This window comes from Python bivittatus, unplaced genomic scaffold (assembly GCF_059951505.1).
Source record: "Python bivittatus isolate LINGU-HERP-01145 unplaced genomic scaffold, Pbiv_v1 ctg000840_np1212, whole genome shotgun sequence".
Classification (NCBI taxonomy): Eukaryota; Metazoa; Chordata; class Lepidosauria; order Squamata; family Pythonidae; genus Python; species Python bivittatus.
In genome coordinates this window covers 24898345-24925390 of record NW_028277113.1, presented here as the reverse complement: position 1 = coordinate 24925390, position 27046 = coordinate 24898345, and the positions used below count along the sequence as shown (strand labels likewise).

The 27046-nt window shown below is 39.9% G+C and overlaps 1 protein-coding gene across 1 annotated transcript; it reads left to right on the top strand.

Moving 5' to 3' along the window:
* Positions 1-871: 871 nt before the first annotated feature.
* Positions 872-10357, top strand: TIMM21 (translocase of inner mitochondrial membrane 21). Its single transcript, XM_007438668.3, has 6 exons — positions 872-1440; positions 5747-5809; positions 5913-6010; positions 6700-6773; positions 9344-9449; positions 9832-10357. The coding sequence occupies exons 1-6, from the start codon at positions 1143-1145 to the stop codon at positions 9922-9924; spliced, it is 732 nt and encodes a 243-aa protein (XP_007438730.1). The 5' UTR covers positions 872-1142; the 3' UTR covers positions 9925-10357.
* Positions 10358-27046: the final 16689 nt, after the last annotated feature.

The following is a 27046-nucleotide window of genomic DNA, read 5'->3' as shown; positions in this document are numbered from 1 at the left end:
CTGAAAAGTGTGGAACAATCATTTTCTGGTCTTTTGCTTGTCAAGCTTACAAGAAATTTGAATGAAAAGTAGCTGACAACTAAGGTTATACGTGAGAAAATGCTTTGTAAGTAGAACTGTTCAGTGATATCATTTTCCCACCTCATTGCAGTGAGAAGTCATGTAGTCCAATAGAACTGGAAGGGGGGGGGGGTCTTTATAAATGGTTCTGTACTTTGTATAGCAAATGCATCTTTACAGCAATTTAAGAGAATACTATCAAACCCAAGCTCTCCTTCCCAGAATGTGTTAATCAACTGCAGTTGAACTTGTAGGAGAAATACCTCCAATAATGGCTTCCTAATTTATGGGAGAAAGGTAACTGTTCTCATTAGTGACTTGAAAATCTCACAAAAGCCAGAGATATGACCGATAAATATTTCAAATGCCATTCATAGGATAAGATGCATTTTTCCAACGTGGTGCTTTCCAGCTGTGTTGGGCTTAAACGTACGACAATTTCCATTCAGTAAAAACTAGGTTGAATGCTTCGGGGTCCAGTTTGGGGAAAGTTGCGCTATGAAGCTACACCAATATGCCCGACACAGCGCTATTTGATGCTATTCTATGTTTTGAACTAAAAAAAAAAAAAAAAGAACGCACGCAGTTGGGATCTCACATTTTCTTCTTTTGCGTTAGCCGAAATGATCGAGCCCCGCCAAAGGCGCTTTCCCTATCGCTTGAGCCCGCGAACTGAAAGCCGGAGCTCTACTCCTATACTGTAATACGCTTTTAGCTCCATGGAGAAGGATGGCGCCTTGCATTCTGGGAATTGAAGTCCTTCGTTTGTTTCCTCTGAAAAGCAATGAACAGATAGTATCTCCTACAAACTACTGTTCCCACAACCGCTTGCAAACGTAAATGGCGTGGCGAGTGGCAAGTATCTGTGACTGAAAAGGTCGTGGCCGCCTTCGGTTTGTTCGGACTCCTTCAACAAGTGAAAGGTACAAAGGAAAACACGGCAATGTTCCGTTCAACGGCTGCGGGAACTTTGCACCGAGAGTAAACTGCGGGGCGATGCCTCCGGCTGCTTGCAGAGGACGCAAGAGGGCTGGAATAATTCCTGGTCTTTCCTTGGGGGCAAAAGCAGCTAGTAAATCATAATGCTTTCCGCTTTTATGCGAGGAATCTGCTGTAGTGACCAGATACTGAGGTCTCCGGTGAAGCAGGCGCTTGCACGACATAGGAAGGCCTTTCTAAGCACTTGGGCACGCTCCAGAGTAGGGCAAGGGCTGAGCCATGACCATGTCTTGAGCCCTGAGATAGGCTACGAGGGCATAAGGCGAAGCTTTTGGGTCCCGGTGAGTCCCCTGAGAGCCGAAAAATCCGAAAACAAGGGCTCGCAAGTGCCTGTGCAAAGAAGTCAAAAGGGAGACGCTTCTCTGTCAGCTGCTCAGAAAGGTAAGGAGGGAGACACTGCATTCACTGATTAAAACGCTTAGGGCAGTAAAACCGGTTCCCTAAAATGCTGCAGTTCTCCATGTTTCCGCTGTTATGAGAGGAATTTGTTACTCTGCGTGGAGAAAAATGTGGCCCACTGAATGTTTTAAAAGATAGGATCTAGAGTCCCTTGCTATGGACGGTGCTCTTTGGGCCTGGACAGCTTCAACATCTGAAGGGAAAAAAGGTGCCCGCTCCCTTGAAGAAACTCTCTTGCCTAATACTGTCTTAAAATTCTCAGCCTACAGGGCCAAATATGAGAATTACATGAGTGAACCTTCAGCAGTTCTGGAGGGCACTTGGTTGTAGCAAAATGTAGAAGAGGAACAGGGACCCCTTAGCCAGCCAGGCTTTGCAGAAGTACAAATCTTAATATCCTTCATCTTGCTGGCAGTTATAGTTCAGCAATTATGCTGGCTGGAACTAAGGTAAGCAACATCTCAAGGGCCAAAGGTGAAATATCTTGGCAGCCATAAGGCCTTTCTCCACTATTGAGTTGAAACATTTGGCAGAAAGCATAAAATTTACTGTCCCCACTACCTGTCTCTGTTCTATTTCAAGTCACCTTCGGCACCTGATTTACTTTCAGGGCAACAGGAAGCAGCCTTTGAGGTTGCTTTTGGATGGTGTCAGAATTAGGAGAGACACAGTAGTTTAGCCTAGTACAAAGGACAGTTTAAGGTCGATTCATTCTAAGGCTAGAGACAAGCTCTTACCTGTGCTCAGCTGCATTCGTTCTTGGTCATTCCCCAATGGCACTTCTGGTGTTTCATCTCACAGAGCTCCTCTGAAAAGTGAGGAATATTCCAGGTTCAGTGCATAATGAGAGGTCGCATTGGAGCAGTCCAGTCCAAGGCTATTGTCACATACCCATTCCAACCCAAGGCTAAGGCCTCAGTCAAATTGCCCACCAGATCCTCAGGAAAAAACCAAGTTCCATTGGTGTTTGGGGCGGACTGCTAATAGGTCTTGTCTCCCTGGCAGGGATAGGGCAACACCAGCAAGCTGGAAAGCAATCAGACCATGAGGACTGGTGGTAATGTCCTCCACTACCAGAACATGTTACAATTGCCCCGAGACAAAAAACAGATCTAATGTGTGACTCCCAGTGTGTGTTGAGTCCTTCATGGCTTGGGTGAAGTCTGTGGTGGCCCTGATAGCCATGAGTTCCTGACTTGCCCCAGACTTCATTTCATCTGGGACAGGTTGAAGTCACCAAGAACTGTTAGCCTTGGCAGTTCCACTGCTAACCCAGTGACAGAGTCCAGCAGTTCAGACAAGGATGTTACTGCACAGCAGGCAGGCTGGTATAGCAGCACCAAACCCAATTCCAGCCAGAGAGTCTCATATCCACTATCTGCAGAACAGAGCCTCTGATAACCATCAAGGTTTCCCAGTTAGCAATTGCCACCCAAGTTCTCCTTCCCTGGGATTGTGGCTATTGTTAGATTTGAAACCCAGATGGGAACATCCCCACCTGGGTCCACCCTGGTCTCAATAATGCATGCCAAGTCAGCTGTCTCATCCACAACCTAATCAATCTTGCATTCAGTAGCAACAACTAGAATCCAGGGCCACACAGAATCCAGTGACTTGGAATTGGGGTGAATACTGAGAAGTTGTTTCTTCCTCCTATTTAAGACAGCAGTGTTTCTTGGCATAAAGTTAACTATTATACTATGCTATGTATAATACAGTGGTATCCCTAGTTACGAACTTAATCTGTTCCGTGACTCTAGTTGCAACTCGAGTTGGTCTCAAGTCGAGGTAAAGTTTCCCATAAGGTTCAATGTAAATACGGTTAATCCGTTCCGCCCTCCGAATTTGGTCGCACCACGAGGCAAATTTCCCCATAAGGTTCAATGTAAATACGGCTAATCCGCCCTCCGAATTTGGTCGCACCCCAAGGTAAATTTCCCCCATAAGGTTCAATGTAAATACGGCTAAACAGTTCTGAAACATACGCATTTTATTTTTAAACCTCAAAAACCTTCCAAACGCCACAAAAACCTTCCAAACACCACAAAACACACCACAAGCCTCACCGAACGTCTCCTTGCTACCGCGATCTCGCCCACAGGAAGCCGCGACCGCGTGGCAGCAGGGAAAATGGCCGCGGATCCGGTTCGTAAGTAGAGGCGGAGTTCACAAGTAGAGGTAAACTTTTGGGGCCGGAGCTGGTCGTATCTTGAAAAATTCATAAGGAGGTGCGTTCGTAACTAGAGGTACCACTACTACAGTTACTACAGGAGGTGCGTTCGTAACTAGAGGTACCACTACTACAGTTACTACAGGTACCTCTAGTTACGAACGCGCCTCCTTACGAATTTTTCAAGATACGACCAGCTCCGGCCCCAAAAATTTACCTCTACCTGCGAACTCCGCCTCTACTTACGAACCGGATCCGCGGCCATTTTCCCTGCTGCCACGCGGTCGCGGCTTCCTGTGGGCGAGATCGCGGTAGCAAGGAGACATTCGGTGAGGCTTGTGGTGTGTTTTGTGGTGTTTGGAAGGTTTTTGTGGCATTTGGAAGGTTTTTGAGGTTTAAAAATAAAATGCGTATGTTTCAGAACTGTTTAGCCGTATTTACATTGAACCTTATGGGGAAATTTGCCTCGTGGTGCGACCAAATTCGGAGGGCGGAACAGATTAACCGTATTTACATTGAACCTTATGGGAAACTTTACCTCGACTTGAGACCAACTTGAGTTGCAACCAGAGTCACGGAACAGATTAAGTTAGTAACTAGAGGTACCACTGTATGTGTAAAATACAGCGCAATTGACTACCCAGTTTTATATTTATAGGTAGTCCCCAGGTAAGTCCCCGGTTTATGGGCAACCCATAGTTGAGAACGGAGCCTATTGTAGCAAAATTTGAGTTAAATACACAATTTGTGTTAAATACACAATGGTACAAGTTAATTACACAATACAATAATACTGTCCCAGCTTACATACAAATTCAACTTAAGGACAGACCTTGGTGTATTGCATTTTATTGTGGTTTTTACCTGCTGTCAGATACTTTATTTTCTTTTTGTTTTTGAGCTTGTCTATGACTGTAATAAAGTATCTCTCTATATATACAAGAAGCTTTTTGGTAGTCAGGTTTAGCTTAGTGTGTTTACCTCTCTTTTGAAAAAGTGAAGTGAAAAACACAATTGAGGCTTGAGGTTAGACATTCAACCAGTCAAAAAGAATATGGTCAAATATTGGCCAAGCCATGCCAAATTTTTAAAGAATGTAAGCGAAGAATAATGGCAATAATGTTTTATTTATGCTATTTTTAAGACTGCTATTATCTTTGTTCTGGGATAAGCATTTTCTTTTTATTTCTGGTCAAAAAGATTTGACATAGTGAAACCTTGGTCCAACAGAAGAAAAGAAAAGTGTCCATCTTGTCTCTGCCATGTAGTCAGTCATTTTAAGAACTGAAGGAAAGGTAGAAGATAGAAATTGGCAGAGATTCAGTCAAAACTAGTCCAAAAGATTTTGCTGCCCTGAGTGGAACAGTAAAAGTCTTTCTGCAGTACCACCAACTCATTCAAAGGCTGAAAATCTTACAGGTACTCTCATTCTACCTGGTAGAAAGGACATGGTAATACTAAATAACTAAGAATGTGCTTTCCTTTTGTGGTATTTAAAATATGTTGCTGGACTTGAGATGAGTGGTAAAAGAATAAAATAGTCCAGTGACTGTCAACCAGAAGATGGAATCCATCACTGCCACAGCACAATGTACATAGTCATAGTCTGAACTGGAACTTTCTGTATTGATCTCAGAGTAGCACTTCTCAAGGAATTCTGAAATAACCAGTTGTGTTATCTTTGAGCATCTGTTCATTGTTTGATAATGTTCATTAAATAACCATAATAACAAATTAACCTAGAACAGTATCCAGTAATCAAGAATAAACAACCATAGGAAGCTTCTGATCAAAAATCCATCCAAAATAAATATATATTTTTTACATTCTTGTGAACAGAAAGCAAAGAGGAACCTCTTCCTCTCCTCTAGTTTATTAACAAGGCTACACTAAAATCTTAAGACATAAGGAATAAAACAGCTGTAGAAGGTAGCACGTGTGATAGAACTAACATAATAATATTTTAATGTTTTCCTTACTGTTCTCAAGACAAAAGCTGTTACATGTGTTATGATTCTAAGAAGAAGCTGTAAGATGCATTAATTTTAGACATTGCGCTTTTTTATCTGGTATTTTACAGCTGCTATTTTTTTTTCCTCTCTCTTTTTCCTTTTTCAGTGAAAGAGGCTGGAAGAGATTTCACCTATTTAATAGTGGTGGTCATTGGAATCGGTGTGACAGGTGATTGAAACAGGAAAAAAATATTTCTAGCTTACAAGTGCTTTACTATTGGCATTTTTAGAAGATTTTTGATTCATTGGCATCTGGTTTTCTTCTCCTTCAGGTGGGTTATTCTATGTGATTTTTAGGGAGTTATTCTCTTCTTCCAGTCCCAGTAAAATCTATGGAGATGCCTTGGAGAAATGCAGAGCTCACCCTGAGGTTTGTTTCCAAATTTCAATGAAAAAGATGTTCATTAAAGAAAGAACTGTTCTTAATATTGAAAAAATCATTTTCTTCGATAGATCCTCAGAATCAGTGCAATTTGGTTTTGCTCATTATAAAGTGAAATATAGTTTTCTTGAAAAGAGAGCTGATTCTGAGCATCTGAAAGTATAATTGGCCAATCCTTCTTCAGTTATACATGCTGCCAAACCAGGAACATCTTATCATAGCATTATCACAGTTATGTATAATCTATCTAAAATAAGCCACAGGAGGTGGAGAGAGAGTATCTGTACCAACTGCTCCACTGAGTTCTTTTTTTCATGAGTTGATGTTTTCAGTATTCTTCATAAATTCTAGCATGGCTATATATCAGTCAGCATCAAACACAAGGAAACCCAAATTTTATATCAAAAAAATTACAAAGGGAAGACCACAGTATTATTTAATGTAGTGACAGATAATGTCAGACCAGCTGATCCACCACATGAAGCTTTTCCCCATGCCCAAAAGAACCATGCCTCCTCCCCATTTTGCTAAAAATTTGAGATCAGTGTAGAAAGAGGATGTAAATTATGTCTGACAGGGGAGATTATATAGCATTCATAGTTATACTGATAGAACTACTCACTAGTGCTCAATAGAAGACGGACCACTAAGCATACTGTCTTGTTGTAACTAATTAGGTAGTAGGTGTTTTTGGCGAACCCATAAAAGGCTATGGTGAAGCTACACGCCGTGGGAGAAGACAGCTAGTCAGGTACCTGTCAATGCAACCCTGATATTTTTGTAAAGTGTTTTCTTCTATGGTTGTTACTGTCTTCGAACCTTTTACATTATTTAGCTTACTTGATCCTTCTTGTATTTCATTTAAAAAAAAGTAACATAGTCTAACCTAAATTTAAAAGTCCAGCTTTACTCCTAACAAATGGAGAAGTAATTAATAACAATCAAAGCTTTTGGTTGATTCTTAGCATTAGAATTAGTATTAATTCTATTAATTAGAATTAATTAGTATTAATTATTGTCCTCATCAGTTCATGCTGGATATACCTCTTATATCATTATTATATTGGAGGGGGATTCAGTCCTTACAGAATTGTAAGGGAAGTAGCAAATAGAATTCATTACAGTTTTTAAAAAATCAGTATAATGAAGTTGCTTACAAAAGTGCAAATGGATTTCTCATAAATACAGTCCACAGTATCCAAGATACATCTTTCAGATTCTAAATTCACAACCAAATCAGAGCACATTAGTTTGTCTTTACCAAGGAAATACCATATGAAGCAAGCTATTGTGTGAATTATGGTTTGGCAAGCTGGGTATCAGAGATAAAATCAAAATTGTACAAATATCTTAGAGAAAGGACAGTGTGAAAGAACATGGGCCACCAATTCCACTGCTTAAGCTCACACACGCTAATACATATAGCAAAGGGGTATTATGAAATGTGTCCATTTATAGAGCAGAAGAAAGAACATTAATCAGGCCAACCTAAACACCCAACAGTATTTCAGCATGAAATATTGAGTAGTTTAGAGGTAGGAATAAGTCCTTTCTTAGGAAATCCTTCATAGGAACAACTGGGAATCAGTTAAATAAATAATTGATAAATAAATAAATCAAAGTCTTTCTGTAGAACCATGTCTTATATTTATTTAGTGAATCTTTTAGCATTCCTGTACCTGAACAATGAGAGATTCAGAGGAAAAGCTGCAAAAAGCTGCTTCTTCAGTATCATTTTCCATGCAGATTTAAATGTATTAGCCAGGATTAACTGAGCCAAACCTAACAAGAAAAGACAATTTCTTCATTAGTTAAAAGCTGATGAAAAGAAACCATATCCACATGGGTACTGAAAAAGTCCTCACATCTTGGTGTATTGCCATATTAAAGACACATCCTGACCAGTAGCAGGCATTTAGACCTTTATACTGCATCCTGCCACAAGGTGGCATTTCAGAGAAATAGACTAGAAGACAACAGGCACAATGAATTCATGAATTTCCACTGGCTAAAACAAATGAAATAGCTTGTCTTACTTTTCTTGGTAACTTCCTATTACTATTAGAATCTTGCAGGAAACCATTTCAGAACTGTGAAAAGCCAAGCTTTGTTTCTTTTTCCCAGCGTAGAAATCATGTTTTGTTTTTCTTTTCTTTCTCCTTAAGCATATTTTTTTCAAGAATCCAATTTTGTTTTAAAGAAGTAATTTAGAATATAAATCATATTCATAGGATGTATATAATGACTAGGCAAACAATTTTCTAAGTATCTTAAACCTTAAACTTGTGTCATACTTGAAAGGCAGCTCCATGTTTATGACAACAGTGGAATGAAGCATTTTTTTATGCCAGTGTTTCTCAACCTTGGCAACTTTAACATGTGTGGACTTCAAATCTCAGAATTCCCCAACCAGCATGGTGGCTGGGAAATTCTGGGAGTTGAAGTCCACACATCTTAAAGTTGTCAAGGTTGAGAAACACTGGGTTATGCTATAGCTGAAGGGCAGTGAGAGTGTCATTTTCAGTGTGAAGGCATGGAAGATTGCCTGGCAGGACCATTTGTCAGTTTATTTATATCCAAGTCAGAAAGATACCATATACCAATAGCAAGCACGTTTTGTAATCTGTTAACTGTAAAAATGCAGCAATGTGTATGGATCCTCTGTGCCACAGTGATAGCTGCTATTAGATAGAAGCTAGCATTTACTGTAGAAGGAGCTCCATAATACCTTTGGATACTTGAGCTTCTGGCTTTAGTCCAATGTTCACTTGATTGGATTAACTTCCCCTAAATACATTTGATGAAATTTGCTTCTGAATAAACTTGTTGGAATCAGACATCAATGATCTTTTATCCAAATATTTTATCTGATTGTGTGGATGGATTGGGTAATCAAAACCATGACCCTGAGTAGATTAGGTACTGTATAAGCAGATTTAATTACTCTCTGGAAGTAAGATAATGTTTATGGTTGCACAGAGATCCAAAGTTCATATAATAAATGGGTATACTGTATGTAATAAAATAAAATCTAGGAAACTGGCACTATTCAACAAATAGTTCAAAATTTTCCTATCCCTACTTCTTCACAGTACCTCAGAACACACTGATACCTCACTGCTGTAGTATTGCTCACTCCTTATCTTTGAAGGATTTTGTTCACTGTGTTTCCCATCTTCTCCGTTAATTGTTTACCACTGGCTGCATCTTACATTTAATTTTGAAGTATCAGTTGCTTTACCCAAAAATTGCACATGTACAGTTTAAAGAACTGTCTGTTTTCTTAGCTTGCAAAAATATTTCTTTTATGTTTTTCGTCAGCCATATTGAGTATGTAAAAGATGGATTGAAATACATGCGTCTAAAATTCTACATTGAGGGATCTGAAAAAGGAAAACAAGGAACTGTTCATCTTGAAGTCAAAAAGGTACAAAAACTTCATTAAAATATATAGACTATCATTTAATGCAGAGGTGGAAAACCTCCAGCTTGGCATTCCCACACTCTTTCTCAGAGTTGTGTACCATGCAGGCTGGGACATGACAGCATCATTTTGTGCATTAGAGCAAGTTTGCCTGTGGAGAAGAAGCCAGGGAATGTGAGAATTGCTCCTTTTAAAAAAAAAGGGACTGTGAGTGACCAGGATTTTAGAAAGGGACTTTTAGTCCCTGCAGTCCCACATCTCAGATGACCTCACATGTAAGGATTCAGCCTTTGAGTCGAATTTAGTTCCACATCTCTGATTTAATACTTAAATTACCCACCTCTTCCCTTCTCTTTTTCTTTTTTAACCCCTCTTTTTTTAACAGAGTCCTGAAAGTGGAAAATATGAATATCGTTATATATTTGTGGATATTGATGGCTATCCTAGAAGAACAATAATTGTTGAAGACAAAAGATAGTGGATAGTGGATTGAAAGTTTTTCATTGCCGGGATATTTGCTGATAATATGCAGTGGATAACAATAGAATAAACATTGAGGTAGCAAGCCATACAGTATCTTTACAAATTGTCCATGTAATTCAGTGAAACCAGTGGACCTATATATAATGCTGTTACATAAATACTGGAAATAGAGAATTATGGGAATAATAGAAAATGCAACTAATTTTGATACTTTTATGTGGAATTGGCAGGAAGTTCTACTGTAGCAAATGTGTGATTCATCAAAGATTGTTAATGAGTGAATCAGTTTTTATATACATGTATCCACAAGCAAACATGCATCCATAACCTTCTAAATTTTTGGAATGAATATTTCTGTTTAAACTTGGATTTCATACCAATATTATAATAAAAAAGCCTAAAATATATAAAGTAGCGTTGTTACTTTTTTTTAACAGAGTTGGTGTGCATATGAAGATATGTATTTTCCCTGTCAAACATAAATTTAGAATATCAAGTAGCAAAATATATTAGAATATGTAGCTCCACTGAATAACTTCTCATTTGGTTTTGTTTCTTTTCTTGATGAGAGGAGTGGGGTTGAAATTAGCATATTGATTATTGTTTTTGCATATAGATCTCATATAGACTATTGAAATGCAGTCTATATGGGGCTACCCTTAAAGAGTATCTGGAAGCTACAGCTGGTGCAAAATGCAGCCGCATGGGCAATTTTGGGTGCCCCAAGGATGGCACATGTAACATCTTTGCTGCAGGAAAGCGCCAGTTTGCTTCCAGGTCCAATTCAAGGTATTGGTTATCACCTCTAAAGCCCTACATGGCACGGGACCAGGCTACCTGAGGGACCGTCTCATCCCCATTATGTCGACCCATCCCATCTGGTCAGGCAGAGAAGGTATGTTATGGACCCTGTCTATGAAAGAATGTTGTTTAGCAGGGCCCAGAAGGAGAGCCTTCTCTGCCATTGCCCCCACTCTATGGAACACTCTTCCCCCAGAGGTGAGGTGGGCCACCACTCTCCCAGCCTTCCAGAAAGGTGTGAAGACCTGGCTCTGCCAACTTGAGTTGGGCGAGACGGGTTCTAACCAACCCTAGGGGGGTGGGCTGGGACCTTGAACACACTCCCCAAGTCTAATAATTTTTAGTTAACATCAGTTCCTTGGAAGCTATTTATTTTTATATAGGAATCTTCTTGTATTTTAATGTATTTTAATTAATATTTATCCTTTTTACTGTAAACCACCCATAGTCGCTCTACAGTGAGATGGTTGGTGACAAATTTGAAATATAAATAAATAAATATACCAGAAAAGCAGTCAATTGTGAAACAGTGCCTTTTCAAATCATACTCATGGCCATAATCCACATTTGCTGAATCTTCAGCATCAGGAACATGAATGATCTTATGAAATAAACTATCATACAACAGGTTTATATCTACCTAAACAACAGTATTTACCCTATTTAACATCACAATGTTGACTATGTAACAATAATGACAGCATAAAACTAGCTGAGGGTGAGACAGTATCTCTTGGATCAGTCATGTTGGCAGTCCCAATCAGGTGGCACTAAGAGAATAGCATCCTATTGTGACATTTTAGTTAAGCCAGGTTACCTACTAATGTTACTGAGAGCCGACCAATTCAGTTGCTGAAGCATTGCCATTGCTCTGAATACACAAACGTTCCCTCTTTTTCAGATTTTTGTCCCAATTTCCCCTTTTTTACACTGCTGAAAATTTTAGCAAAAGTCATTCCAACCTTCTGTTCAGTTGTAACAAAGTCTCTTATATTCTATGTTTTTCTAAGAGCAGAGGAATACTTAGCAGTAATCAAACAATACTGTAGTTGTTTGGCTTGACTGAAGATGGTGCCATCTGGTGGTTTTACGGGAAATTGCACCAGTTAATTCCTTTCTAATTCATTCTTGTCCATTGTTTATTTACAGGTAGGTCTTGATTAATGCAGTTAATGAATCCCACAAATGGTCACTTTATTTGAATTTGCATTATTTGAAGTGAACTTTCTATGGAAAATATGGTAATAGGTTTCAGCTTGATGGAAATAGGCAATGAAAATTTTTAAACATAAATTTTTATAAGTATATTCATGAAATATTACAGTAAAGGATAAAAATATACTTATAATTTAAAGCTGTGGTTAACAAAGTCACAGAGTAGTTGTAGAAAGTAAAATAAAAACAAAAAAGTTCTAAATATTATTCCTAAAGGTAAGCTTACACTGATGAAAACATCTTTATTGTCTCAAAATATTTTAGCAGCGTAGACTGAACTCTGTGCAGTTTTTTTTAATCTTCATACATATGCTGAGAGACGCAGAGTGCTTTATCTACATCTTGGTGAATTTGCATGCTTTGATTGAGGTTAGGGTCAGCATCCATGGTTTTTTGTTTCATGACTTCTACAGCTCGAAAGATTACTTAAGATCCCACGAGAGTGAGCTTCTTCAGTTGCACATTACTGTTTTCCTCTGATGGAATCCTCCTTTTCTCCGTTTTGCACACACAAAGATTAGCAGTGTCTAAAACCCCAAGCACAACTGCACATGCACTAGCCTCACATTAACTGAATTTTGGATCACATTAAACACGGCCTGGTTATCAATTTACAGTTCACATTAAATTGGGTATCTCATACTTGAACTCGTGCTAATTGTGACCTACCTGTATATGGTACTACAGTACTGCTTGAATTCTAAACTTCCATAGCTACTTAATAACTTTATAATATTCAAATACACATTCTGTGTAGTCATCATCTCCTTGTGTAAAGTTCTTCTTTCTGGATATTCTGTTAAAAGGGAGGATATTCTTTGCTACTTCCTCCTGCCTATAGTTCCAAGTGCTGTATTTTCCAAGTATCCCTCTAGGGCAGTGTTTTGCAATCTTAGCAACTTTAGGATATGTGGACTTCAACTCCCAGAATTCCCCAGCTAGCATGGGGGAGATCAACCATGAACATCACATCCCTTCCCCTATGGAAATTCTCCATTTATAGCTATCCTGGGTTTTACAGCAGTTCCTCTGTTGCTGAAATACGTTTTTTGTTTGCTCTGTTCAGAGAAATAATCAGGTAAGGAGGTTAAAATAGTGGTATTCCACATCACTTCTATTACATAAAAAATTAGTTGGCCAACAAAACTCATAAACTTTTTCTCCACTGTTTTAACTCAGTAGGGACCAATGCAGTAACTGAGGCTGCATCCAGGCAGAGGAATTAAAATATGTTGTTCAGCTTTGCCATCTTTTCCACCTGAACTGATTTTTATTTTATTTACTTGGGGGGGAGGTAGAAAATGACATCTGATCTCCCCATAAAATATAGTCAGTGTGACAGGTAATTAAAAGCTGTGTTCTAGAGGCACATTTTGACTTAGCTTTTTTTTAAAAAGCAATTATAAATGGCATAGTTCTGCAGCTGGCATAAATTAAACTCTTTTTTGAAAAAATAATTGGAATCTGGTTTAAAGTACAGTTATACCCAAGGTGAATCTGGGGTAACATATGGAGGGAAAAATGTGCCTCAATATGAAAGGAAGGAAGGAAGGAAGGAAGGAAGGAAGGAAGGAAGGAAGGAAGGAAGGAAGGAAGGAAGGAAGGAAGGAAGGAAGGAAGGAAGGAAAGGTTTGTCCTTTTAAATTAGATAATTACAAATTTAACACTTGCCATATTTCTCTGATCTGTTCACAATCTTGTTTTGCAATATGGCATTGTTGTCACATTTAGAAGCCTGCGTTTTCCCCCAAGTCTCAGAGCAGCTTGCTAGCTGCAAAGTCAATTTATTAGAATAAAACACAGTCGAGCAGGCTTCACTAGAAGTCTCAGCAATTGTTTTCTTAGGCTGCATTATGCCTTTTCCTTCTTGCCTATTGACTTCATGTACTGGAATAAAGAATATAATTCCACATGCTGAAATTTGTCATATGCACAATTTGGGATATACAGTAAGTTGCTAATTTGCAGGCAAGCTACAGAACCATAGGAAGGCCTTTTAAAAAACAAACTACTTTGCAAAATATAAAATAGCAATACAGAAAGTAACTTTGCCAACTGACCACTTTGGCAAGAATAACTAGAAACTGCTGCTTAAATTTAACCTTCCACAAAGGAGATCATACTCAATCCCCAAGTAAGCTGCAAATGTCTTCATAGATTCCCAAGACTGGCAATTATGAACAGAGCAGCACATGGAACCAATAGAGGATAGAACAAATTTAGTTTGCGGAAACAATCTTTCACTTAAATTGGAGGTGTCTTTTGTTTTAGTCAATTCTTTCTTGTACATCTTTCTTCCTTTGCCTCCTGCAAGACATCTAGATTGGAAAAAGATTATTTGGGGCTGTTTGATAAAGAGAACAATTTCAGAAAGAGGATCACATTAAAGACTGCTGTCTTAAAACTCCCAGCATTTTTGTTTCATATTAGACTCTCTAAAATATGCCATCTACCAATGTTTTGGGATTTAGTTTGGGAAACAAGTAATTCTTCATGTACATCTGTACAGCCAGATGGAAGCCATTTTGGACTGAAGCTGTAATGCCAAGCTATAAAAACAGAATACCATTTCAAGAGATTGGATCTAATGTAGCTTTATTCGTTCATAAAGCAAGAAAACCTGCCACCTCAGCATGTATTCCTAATTCTACTAATATATGATCTAATATGATAATTGCAAAATATGATTTCATTACTAAATCTGCTGCCAGGAAACCCACAATAGAATTAATTAGTTCCATTTTGTTGGCATCTGTTTCATATATATATTATGTTTCTGTATTTTTAAAAAGCAGCAACCATGTTTTGTTGTAAAAGACTGCACAATTCTCAGAACTGTCATTGGGAGAGTAACAGATATCAGTAACTCAGCTACACAGTTTAACATAGCTAATGCATTTGTATCCATTGAACAAATCCATAGGCTAATGCATTTGTACTTTATTTTAAAAATAAAAATCTTAGGACACACAGCATTTACCTAACTTTGAAGAGAAGCAATATTCAGATAAGTTTTGTTATCAATGGAGTTGTCAAAAGGCACTTTGGTGTCACCACGATTTCTATTTCCTTATCCCTCCAAAGCAATTTTTAAATGATTGCTGAACATCTTCACTTACGATAACTCATAGCTTGAAGCTTTGATTGCACCTTAACCCTTGCCAGAAAAAGAGGGGACTACAATATGGAGGAGATGTGAAGCTCTTCAGACAACTGAAACAGGAGCTAGGAGGAGGGGTGAAGCAAGAGTTTCTTCCAACAGGGGAATGGATCACATCCAACTTTGCCCAGTGTTTCCAGCTGAAACTCATTTTTAGGGCAGTTCGTCTTCCACCATAGCTGAGCCAGAAGAAAATCAGCTCATTTTGGAAAGATAGAATGCATAACGTTTCAAGAGAGCTGAGACAAAGTGTGAGTGGTGCAGACCTCATGTGGAAGCGCAATGAGAGGGGCTGGTATCATGCAGCACTGTACTGTACTTTGCAGTGGCCAATGCAGAAAGTAACATGCAGATAGTTGCAGAATTATGAATAAATGCATCTTTGCAAATGACAGTTTGGATTAGTTTTGTTGTGGGAATAGAAGGAAGAGAATCTACTCAAGGGGGGGGGGGGCTCAGTCACACATCATTCCTAGGTAGAAAACAATGTACAGTTAGTTAACTAGCATACTTAAAGTCTACCTGGATAACATTTTCAGTGCCATTCTTCCATCAAATTTCTGTCCCATAGGCTAAAGTATTCTGTTGGAGTAGGGAGCGGTCCCATTTTGTGTTTATTTTTGTTACATTTTTATTTCCTTTAACTTTATGAAACACTGGCTAACCAACGTATTCTTACCCTCTAGCATAAAGATATAGGTTTGTTTGTTTGTTTGTTATATTTATAGAGCCACCCACCTCACAGAGTGTGACTCTGGGCGGTGTACAATAAAAAGCAAATCATAGAAAAACCTAACATTCTGCAATTAAAAAACATTCTACAATTCCGATTCTTGTCTAGACTACCATATGTGTTTGGGTGGGGAACACTTAAGGGTTGTTTCTTCAGACAATTGCTTTGCAAAATTGCAGGCAGAGGCCATACAATAAATATTTCCTTCCATGATCTTGAGCATTGTGGCTTGAGTACATATGAACTAATATCTTTTTCTAGGATTATAGCAATGGGCGTGTTTTGATTTTGTTATCTATTTATTTAGACAGTAAAGCCAAAATCAAAACCTACATCTTTGTTAACTACTGTTTTTGTTTTGTACCTGTGAGACAATAGATATTTGGGTAAGAATAGGAAAGGCTTCATATACAAAACTCTTTAGTTGATTCTAGTATGCTTCTAGATTGAGAGCTACATTGACAGCACTATCAAAGGCAAAGTGATCCCTGGGATCTTGTATTCCATAGCGGGCTCCTCAGGAGTAAAAGTGGCAGGAGCAACTTACAGGGACAACCTGCAATCTTTCCTGCTAGCTTCCCCATTGATTTTGCTTGTGGGAAGCCAGCGGGGAATGTCGCAAATGGTGATCACGTGATGTGGCTCGCTGTGACATCATAGGTGAGCTGGCCACCTAAGCACCCGGATCATGATCACATGACCATGGGGACATTGCAATGACTGGAACTTTGAGGACTGGTTGTAAGTCCATTTTTTTAGCACCACCGTGACTTTGAACTGTCGCTGAATGAATGGATGTAAGCCGAGGACTACCTGTACACAGAAGCAAGAGAGTCACATACATAGATTAGAAAGGAATGTAAGGGCAAATGTTACACTCATGGCAACAGAGATAAGGTATGCCAATTAAAACATGAGAAATTTGGCTATTCCTTGTTAGGAAAGTAAAACTTGAAAATTCTAGAACTAGACATGTACAGACTAGTTGTTTACGCCTGACTATAAAATGGTTTTTCACCCATTGCAAAGGGCTGGCTGCACTCAGTGCCAAATGCTTTGGCCTTGTGTGCTAAATAAAACTTGAATTCTGAATTACGATGTCTGGCATTTTGACCTGAGCGAGGAATGAACAAAAGGGAAGAAATTCTTCTAACAGTCTTTTAAAATGCTTTTTAAGGTAGCCAATAAATAAATAAATAAATAAAAGTATTCACTGCATTATTTTCTGGGTATTTTTTGTTGTCTTATTCTGATTCATTGTATACCATCCAGCAGCTTAACTGATTGGCATGGATCACAAATATAAATAAATAAATTGTTGGAAACATTCAATTACAACTGCACTTGAAATGCATCCAAAACTGTACCTCTCCCATCAATATTACACCCGTAGTTGCACTTTCAGCATCCTTTCACTTTATTCTCATTGTAATCTAGGCCAAATTCTCTCAAGATTCATGACAGCTGTCAGAATGCTGGGGAGAAAAAGATATAAAATAAATCTTAAGCAGTAACAAAAAGCATGGCCTAGTCTGTTTCCCCTCCCGTACCTGCAGCCATCTGATCGATAGAAGCCATTTCGGCAAGAAAACATATTTCACTGTTTCTACTACATTTTAATAGCACCTTTCTTTTGCAAGAAGGGCATGCTGATGGACTGTCAGATCTCCTGATAAGAAAGTCCATCATGCATTTTTGGTGTTCCATTTAGGACAAATTTCAACACTTTGCCTGGAGACCCTTACACATGAGAATTAATCATAACAACTCTTACAGGATATTGTCTACCTTAATTAATTTTATTTATTGTTCAAACAAACATATTGGGAGGAAATGTATTTTGACACTGTCATTAATCTCTAAAGTTGGCTAGCTGGACTCAGATTACTCTTCTGGTATCCATGCATCAGTATTCAGCCAAATTGCAATTAGTTCATCCTTTTAATGATTCTTCCCCATTCAGGAACATTTAGGTTCCATATATGGTACTTCTTTCTATTTATGTAAGACAAAAGAACTAGAAGAACTAACAACTGTATTTATGGGATGTATGTATGTATGATTGTTATTGTGCTAAAGTTTTCCAATTATTACAACAGAATATAAAGCTAGAATTAATATTGAAATAAGTAATTAAATCAATAGTTAAAAACCTATTTAAAAGTGTGTTTTCAGGCCTTTCTAAATGCCAAGAACAGTTCACTCAATTTGACAGGAGGCATATTGTTGGAATAAAATGCTTGCTTATCAGAAACTTGATTCAGGCTTCTGCAGTGTGGCCAGGCCAGTGGCCAGCACACGAACCAGAAACCTAGGATGAGGGAAGGTACCAGATAATAAAAGCACCTAAAAGCACGATAAGGCGATCACTGCTTGAGAAATACCTGATGCCACGTAAGCAAGTAGGGAAACGTATAACCATGACAGGCTATACAGGAAACATAGAATAAACCAATAGTGTTGCTTAAAGCTGTTGCATGACTATAAAAGGCTATATGCCCCCACAACCTGCCCCCACCACCTGCTTCCTGACTTGTAATACCCAATAAAAGAGTAGTTCAGAACACGCTCTGGGCTCACTCACCTCGAGGAAAACCTGCGTGTTTGTCTTCACTCTCGCCTGTCGAGACCCCATGAGTGGCCCACCCTGATGCGGACAGCAAAACCGCATTGTGGTGACCCCGACGTGATCGCGTGATTTCACGAGGTGCGTCTCGGACCGTCCTTACTTATCCGCTCGAGGGGAGCTGTGCACTCGTCCCGTCTGAAACACGGCTGGATATTCGTAAGTATGGGCGGAAAATTCTCTCAACAACAGACAGCGCATCTGAAGGAATTGAGGGAATTAACCGAATCTTCCTCTAAAATTTCTTCAAACGGAGGCAAAACCCTCCACCGTTTGAAAAACAAAGAATTAATTGGCCTTTTGTCTTACATTTGGCAACAATGTCCATCATACCCTGAAAAAGGGTCACTGAAAATATCCACATGGACAAAATTGGGGGAATACTTCCACGCGGCCCCTAGGGCCCCGGTCCAAATTCTGACCTCATGGCGTGTGGTCATGGAATGCTTAATGATTCACCATAAATTCGACAACCAAATGCCGGCAGAACCCATACCACCCCCGTATGATTCTGTTAAAAATTCTCCGGCCACTTTACTTCCCATGTCGGCAGGTTCTGGGTGCCTTGATCCAGCCAATGGTCCCACGGCTCCCATGGCTCCAAGTCCCCCCCTGACTATAAAACCTCAAAGGGGGGGTCACATAATCAGAGCTATGCAGACTGCTCAGCAGTCAGGTCAACTCTCTGCTGAGGATCTTGAAGCGTGTGCAATGTTTCCGGTGACCTGGGTGGTGCCCGCCGGAGCTGCTGCGGGCACTCCCGGCCAGCCGGTGCATACGCACATAGATTACAAACAAATCAAAGAGATTAAAAGTGCTGTTAGAGATTATGGCCTGCAGTCGCGTTATGTTATGGGCTTGCTTACTTCGCTTTCTACTGCTGCTGTGGAAATGCTGCTTGCAGATTGGCAGTCGCTTTTTGGCATGATTTTAACCCCTGCTTAATATGTAATTTGGAATTCGGAGTACGGCAAACAGGCTGCCGTTGCCATAAATGCTGGACTCCCTCAAAATGTTACTGCTGACGATGTCCTGGGGACTGGCACCATCAGCACTATCGCACAACAGCAAAACTCCGATAGAGCTGCTTTTCCTATTATTAAAAATTGTGCCTTAGCAGCCTTACGAAAGGTTGCTGACAATCAGGGCAAACCTTTGCAAACCTTTTCTAAAATAATTCAATCGCCTACAGAAGACTATTCTTCCTTTATTAGTCGCCTTCAAGTTGCATTAGAATGCCAAATTGACAACGTAGATGCTAGAGGTGAACTGTGTATGAAATTGGCTTATGAAAACGCTAATTCGGACTGTCAAAAGGTGCTCCAGCCCATAGCTAACAAACCTGGCATCACCCTGGCTGATTTTCTCCAAGCATGTCGTATTGTCGGAACCACCAGCCACAAAATGGCTGCGCTGGCCTCCGCCATTACCACAACCTTGCTTCCGCCTTCTTCTTCCTCCCTCACGCCACAAGACGCACTTCCTGTGTCACGCCCTGCCGGACCCAAATTATTTCCTCCATTTATCAAGCCTACTTATCCCCCTCTATCGAACCAACTCTTCTATCTTTGTTTCTGTCCTTACAACACCTCATTTCTCAAAGGACTCATTCTTTCCCTGTTGCACACATTCGTAGCCACCAACCGTTCCCTGGTATCCTCCAGGAAGGGAATAGCGTGGCCGACGCTGCGGCTGCGGCTGCATCCTCCTCCCCACTCATTTTTGCCTTTTCCTCTCCCACTCCGTGGGAAAGTCATTCCTATTTCCACCAGAATAAAAAGGCGCTCATCAAGCAGTTCAAAATTTCTGCTACAGAGGCCACTGCAATTTTACAGCAATGCCCCACCTGTAGCAAACAAGCGCACTCTGTGCCCATGGGAGTTAACCCCAGGGGGACAGAGTGCAACCAAATTTGGCAAATGGATGTTACCCAATATGCTTCTTTTTCCCCATGGAAGTACTTACACGTTTCCATTGACACTTACTCGGGGTTCATCATGGCCACCCCTCAAAGGGGCGAAGCCTCTAAACACATTATTAATCATTGTATTCGAACCTTTGCAACGCTGGGACGCCCAAAAGAACTTAAAACAGACAATGGGCCTGGCTATACAGGCAGTGCTTTTGCCGCCTTTTGCCAGAAATGGGGAATCACACACAAATTCGGCATACCATACAACAGCAAAGGTCAAGCCATAATTGAAAGAGCAAATCAGACCTTAAAACATGCTCTTGACAGATATATAGAAACAAAGGGGAAAGGGCCCCTAGCCTCCCAGCGGTGCAAGACATTCTCAACCTTTGCCTCTATACTCTTAACTTTCTCAACTTGACCGGACTACCTGCCACTTCTGCTGCTTGTCGTCACTTTGCCTCACAACCTGCCGCTGACCACCAACAACCACTTGTCTACTATCGTTGCCTGCCAGACCCCGCCTGGAGAGGGCCTGCACAACTCATCACCTGGGGTCGAGGTTACGCGGCCATTCAGCTTCCCGATAAGGTTCTGTGGGTCCCTGGTCGCTGCGTCCGTCCTTGTCATCTCCCGCTTTCGCCGGACGCCCAAGACGCCCCTCCTCCTCCCCACATAAGAGGCCTTACTGGTGTCACTCCGGAAGCTGACCCTCAACGTACGGCCGAGGAAGAGGACAGCAGGGACAACAGAAGGTAGACCAAGGGAAGGGCCTCAGTCAAAATGTCACATCTGCCTCAATTGGGAAGAATACTGTGGTTCCCGGTTGCCCTTCAGCTACTGAGCGTTGCCCTCTGCGCACCTAACTATGCGCAGCACAATCCCCATCAACCCCAGAACCTAACGTGGGCGGTATTGGACGCACACGCAGACATCCTGAACTCCACTTCATCTATGGCGGTGCCGGGGTCCTGGTTTCCTGACCTGTACTTTGACTTTGGTGTGATGATGGACACCACCACTTCTCCCAACAGACCGGGTATGGTTAGCCACAGATGGATCAAGAGATGGCCCCTTTATGTCTGCCCCGGCCATGTCAGGGCAACAACATACCGGAAGAAGTGTGGTGGGGAAAACGATTACTTTTGTGCGGACTGGAGCTGCGTCTCCACGGGAGAAATAACATGGAACCCCCCTTTCAGAGGTGATCTTATTACGCTCAGACGGACTGGTGGGAATGTACGATGTGAGCAAAACCAATTTGGAACATATGTTAATTGTAATCCGGTTAAAATCTCTTTCACCGCTGAGGGAAAACGACACACGGGGTGGCAGTCAGGGGTCACTTGGGGAGGCCGGGTTCATGATAAAACCGGGGAGCCGGGGAATATTTTTACTATACGCCTAACACAAACCCCCATAGAACCCCCGGTACCGGTGGGCCCCAAGACAATACCAGCCAACCGCAGGGAGCCACCCCCACAACCCACAGATGGTTGACCACCCTGATAGGTACCATAGCAGGACCACTGATATTGCTACTCCTTGCATGTACATTTGGCCCCTGCATTCTATCTCGCCTAACAAAATTTGTGGAAACTAAAATAGGTGCCTTGGAAAATATGGTACTGGAACGCCACCATTACCAACCAATACGGTCTGGAGAAAATATGGAAAAAGCATCCCTCCGCATATTAGACTCTGACGAAGAGTTGGAATCCACCAGTTTTACTTTTAAAACAAAAACGGAGGAGATGTTGGAATAAAATGCTTGCTTATCAGAAACTTGATTCAGGCTTCTGCAGTGTGGCCAGGCCAGTGGCCAGCACACGAACCAGAAACCTAGGATGAGGGAAGGTACCAGATAATAAAAGCACCTAAAAGCACGATAAGGCGATCACTGCTTGAGAAATACCTGATGCCACGTAAGCAAGTAGGGAAACGTATAACCATGACAGGCTATACAGGAAACATAGAATAAACCAATAGTGTTGCTTAAAGCTGTTGCATGACTATAAAAGGCTATATGCCCCCACAACCTGCCCCCACCACCTGCTTCCTGACTTGTAATACCCAATAAAAGAGTAGTTCAGAACACGCTCTGGGCTCACTCACCTCGAGGAAAACCTGCGTGTTTGTCTTCACTCTCGCCTGTCGAGACCCCATGAGTGGCCCACCCTGATGCGGACAGCAAAACCGCAGCATATAAATTAGATTTTAATTTAATATAATTTCTACATTTGTCATATCCCTAGCCATTTTGGTCTTGGTTGGAAGGAAAGGCAGGGTGTAAGTCAAATTATCCTAATACTGGGATGAGGACAGGGCATAACAGGATTCAGCTTAATGGCCCTAGAACGTTGATTGGGAAAAATTACAGTTGTGTGTGTAGGCGCACACGTCTTAGTACATGATAGAACATTCTTAAGCTAGAATTAAGAACAGGATGACATCAACATGCAATGTTTTGAAACTGTTGGGATAGAGCGGGATGAACCAAGATTTATATACCAAATTAAATATTAAAAGGGAAAATACTATCCTCAGAACTCCATTTAAAAATCAAAGTCTATTTTAATTACAGCTGATATTAAAATAAGAAAGCACTATAAATATTTAATGATAGACAGAAACATTTGGTTAATTTTTAAAAATTTCAGACTGAAAAATCCCAAGGAGTCTCAGCACTGTTACTTTCATCAAATACATTCTGTATTTCATGAACATTTAATCAGAACTCATTATTTATGTATTTTGATGCACACCTGTTCCCACACAACATATGGTAATACAGATGCTTACACAATATCTTCAGTTAACTGGAAAGTATTTCAAAATTAATGGAAGAAGCAAGTATGCAGCTGAAGTCCTTGGTGCAAATCAGCAGCTAGCACCAACCGTGATACTCTTAGTTCCTTACAAGTAAGGAACCAATCTGCAGCCCTCCAAGGATAAACAGCATTTCCCATCACTCCTTATCATTGGGTCTACTGCCTAAGGCTTCTGGGAGTTTGAGTTCCCCAACTTCCAGTGTGACCTGTTAGCCATCCCTGGGCAAACACAAAAACCTAGCCACAGCAAGAATAAAATATATTATGGATTAAAACTGGGAGCAATAACATTTAAGTATTTTGTATTTTAAAAAATGAAGAAGTATCTCAATTTCTGGCAAATGACACTGTACTTTTCAACTGGGAGAGTGTACCAGTTCTGCCATACTGTCTTAAGAAAAGATCCTGTCTCTTGTGTTCACTGTACAAATGTCCCAAGGTCCATGGCATGTCTATGTTTCTGTATGTCTGTGAAATGTCAAGATGGTGCCTGCAATAACATGATTGCAGCCACACCCTTTTTTATGTATGCCTGCTAAAATTTGCCAATGATTACAACAGAATATAAAGCTAGAAGTAATATTGAAATAAATAAATCAATAATTAAAAACCTGTTTAAAAGTGTGTTTTGAGGCCTTTCTATGCATGTAAAAAGGGGTTGTGGCTTCAGTCACACAGCTGTGGACAACAGCTCAACTTTTTTGACATACATGCTGGCTGGGAAATTCTGGGAGTTTAAGTCCACACATTTTAAACTTGCCAAGATAGGGAAACGCTGTCATAGAGTAACCTGGGTCCTTCCAGGCTGAGAACTGCTATCTCTACCAATCCAGTGTTGTTATGTGGTTTTGTCTCTGTCAGAGGTTTCTGAGAAAACGTGTCTCAGTATAAAAGATGGATATGCTTAGAGGTGGTTGGGGAACACATGAAAATAAGGAGTGGAGATGCGTTTATTTTGGATTATTCTTATTTCACTACTTCTGTATTTCTTGCTTCAAATGAAGAGCCATTTTTCCCTCCCAACAAGTCTGCATCTCTCTCCCATGCCTTTTGTTTTAATCATGTTTGCACAGAAAAGATATAAAGCCCAGGTGGCAGTAAATAAAGTAAAATCAAGCTGGGAAATTGTGGCAGCAGATTGATAAATCATAGAAAAGAATAGGCCAGAATAGTGAAGCCTACAAACCACCTGTTGTTGAGGTGTGGAGACAGCAATGAATTGTTTTTTTATAGCTGCAGATCAGAAAAACAAACCATCATAGAACAAAGCAATGGCAGAGTTTACATTAATGTTTAACAATATATTCCGTTCTAACAAGAAATATAAAGTATGGTATTAAATTACCTGACTAGTATTAGAACAGCCAGTTTAAAATTCTTAGGCCAGATCTGCCTCCTAAAGCAAAATCATACTTCTTTATCTGCATTGTGGCATGATAAAATATGTTGCTAAAAGTTAACTGTGAAGAAAAAAAAGCAAGGAATCTTTACCTATATGTCTGATAGATCCTACTGAGAAGATATCTCATATATGCTCCAAAAAGGGAAAGATGCCTCTTGAGAGGAAAGACACTTTTTCCTCCTGCAAATTCATTAGCATCATAAAGCACCATTATCTCTCAGCCCACCCTACTTCATAAGGTTCGTGTAAGGGTAAAATATTGGTAAATTATGCCAATTTCAGTACATAATTGCACAGTTGAGTATGAGCATGGACGAAAGCAGAGGTTCCCAACTGGGGAACAGGGGCTGCTAGGTACTCTTGAATTTCCAGAAATTGTTGTGGCATGGTGACAGAAGACAGTCACAAAACTGTTTCCCAACCTGTAGCCCTGGATTACTGATTTCTACAGCTTTCCTCACTCAGCTTAATCCCCACACTTTGTCTTCCTCCTCACCCAGGTAGACCTATTTCATCTCATTTTTTCTTCTTGTCTGTATTCTTTAGAACATGATATCCTTATCCATCCCATCAGCCCCATTTCCACCCCCCACTCTCCCTTCTTACTTTTCCTAATAAAAGCCTAGTATAATGAAAGGCATTATTCATATACTTCTAAAATAATATATATAAAAAAAGATCCTTAATGTCAGTGTAGAATAGCAAAGGCCCCACAACAGCCATTTTCTTTAAATTACAGCAACATACTTTCAAAACATCAGATACTCTAGAGGATTTCTGGTATACTGTATCACCAGGTACAATAATCCCAAATTCATTCTCTAAATAAGGACTTAGAGACTGGCTGGCTGCCACGGCAGGACCAAGGGAAGAAAAATATTGTATTCCTTATCTTGGTTTTCTAGACTGAAAATGAAGCCTCTGAAACTGTTGCAACTCCAGCCATCTTCTCAATTCAGATTCTGAAAGCTGATGCTAGGCTAACCTACTGAGAAACTCCCACATTTAATTCCTTTGATCTGATTTCGCTATTGATTGTATAATTGTAATTATGACAAGTATTCTTACAAGTGCTTACCTTCACTGGCACTTAAGCTTGATTATTCATAATTAGACTTTTGGATCGGGCTGTAAATTTTCTCTGACCGTGAGCTCTGATACTGTGTTCTTGGTTATGAGTTTACACGACACAGAGGTCTGTAACAGATATGAACATATTATGAAACTGTTTTGAACTGTGAGTGTATTTTGCTGTGGCGTTTAATCTAATTAATGCAAGGCCATCCTCTGTGTGGTCAAGAAAACCACGTAGCAGCTAAAATGTTTGCTTCTTTGCAGTACAGAAACCACAGATTTAGAACGAACAGAGTTTCTTCTTACAAAGTTAGACAATCTGGTGTTCTCCAGATGCTTTAGCCTTAAATTCTCCACAGCCCCAATTGCTCTAGCATGGCCAACAAGAAGGAATTGTCGATGATGGCACCAGGTTACCTAGTCCTGCCTTATTCTATAAGTATCGTATTCGAGCAAATCTAATCAATTAGGAGCTGGTGTTATTCAATTTTCTTCCTCATGAAATGGCCAAGCATTTAGTCATTTGTAGGACAGAAGTGTTCTTAACAACACAAACAAATGAATAATCTATTATTAATGTAACCTCTTTCTCATTATTTATGATGCTTTTTAAAACTAGTTTCTCAGCCAATAGTATTCTTTTATAAGCAGAATCACTCTTTCAGTATGAGACTTCTATTATCAGGCTATTTTTTCAACGGCGGGGTGATGAATTTTATTCTGCAATTATTGCCAGGAGATACTTGAAAATATTGTTAAAAATCTATCTAGAGTTCAAAAAAATTCTGAAAAAGAACTGGCCTCTTTTGAGATTGTCTGAATTTTTGCATTTTTTTAAATCACTAAATGTTTTCAAAGCTTCATATGGCTTTAATGTGTTGTAGATTAAGTGCTATGTATGCATTTCCATGAGCTCCAAAGTACTTTTCTGGACTGAAAGCAAAGCAGGGCCTAGCTCTACTAACTAAAGTGTCCCATCTTTGTTCTATCATCATTTCAGGATGTCCAAATATTCTGAAGTTCTGGAAAAATGTTTAATAAGAATAAGCATCCAAAAATCAAAGGCCTAAGTTTCAGTAGACCATCTAGAAACACATGGTCACAAAAGACACATATTTTTTTAAAAATGCAAGATTATGCAGAACACCTAAATGAAAAACCAAATTCCAGCCCTTCAACCTCATTTGTAAAAATGGAAGTGATGAACTGTGAGAATATGCATACATCCAGGCTGTCCTATAGCTTAGGCAAGGAATAATTTTATGTATACATGTGAAACAAATATTATAAACATATTTGAAATTTAACCATGACTATAGTAACTATACTGTAGCCTTCTCCAAGCTAATACTTTTGTCTGATT

Coding starts and splice junctions, on each gene's coding strand:
- TIMM21 (XM_007438668.3), top strand. CDS start 1,143: ATGCTTTCCGCTTTTATGCGAGGAATCTGCTGTAGTGACCAGATACTG. Junction 1,441..5,746: donor TCTGTCAGCTGCTCAGAAAG/GTAAGGAGGGAG, acceptor TTCCTTTTTCAG/TGAAAGAGGCTGGAAGAGAT. Junction 9,450..9,831: donor TTCATCTTGAAGTCAAAAAG/GTACAAAAACTT, acceptor TTTTTTTAACAG/AGTCCTGAAAGTGGAAAATA.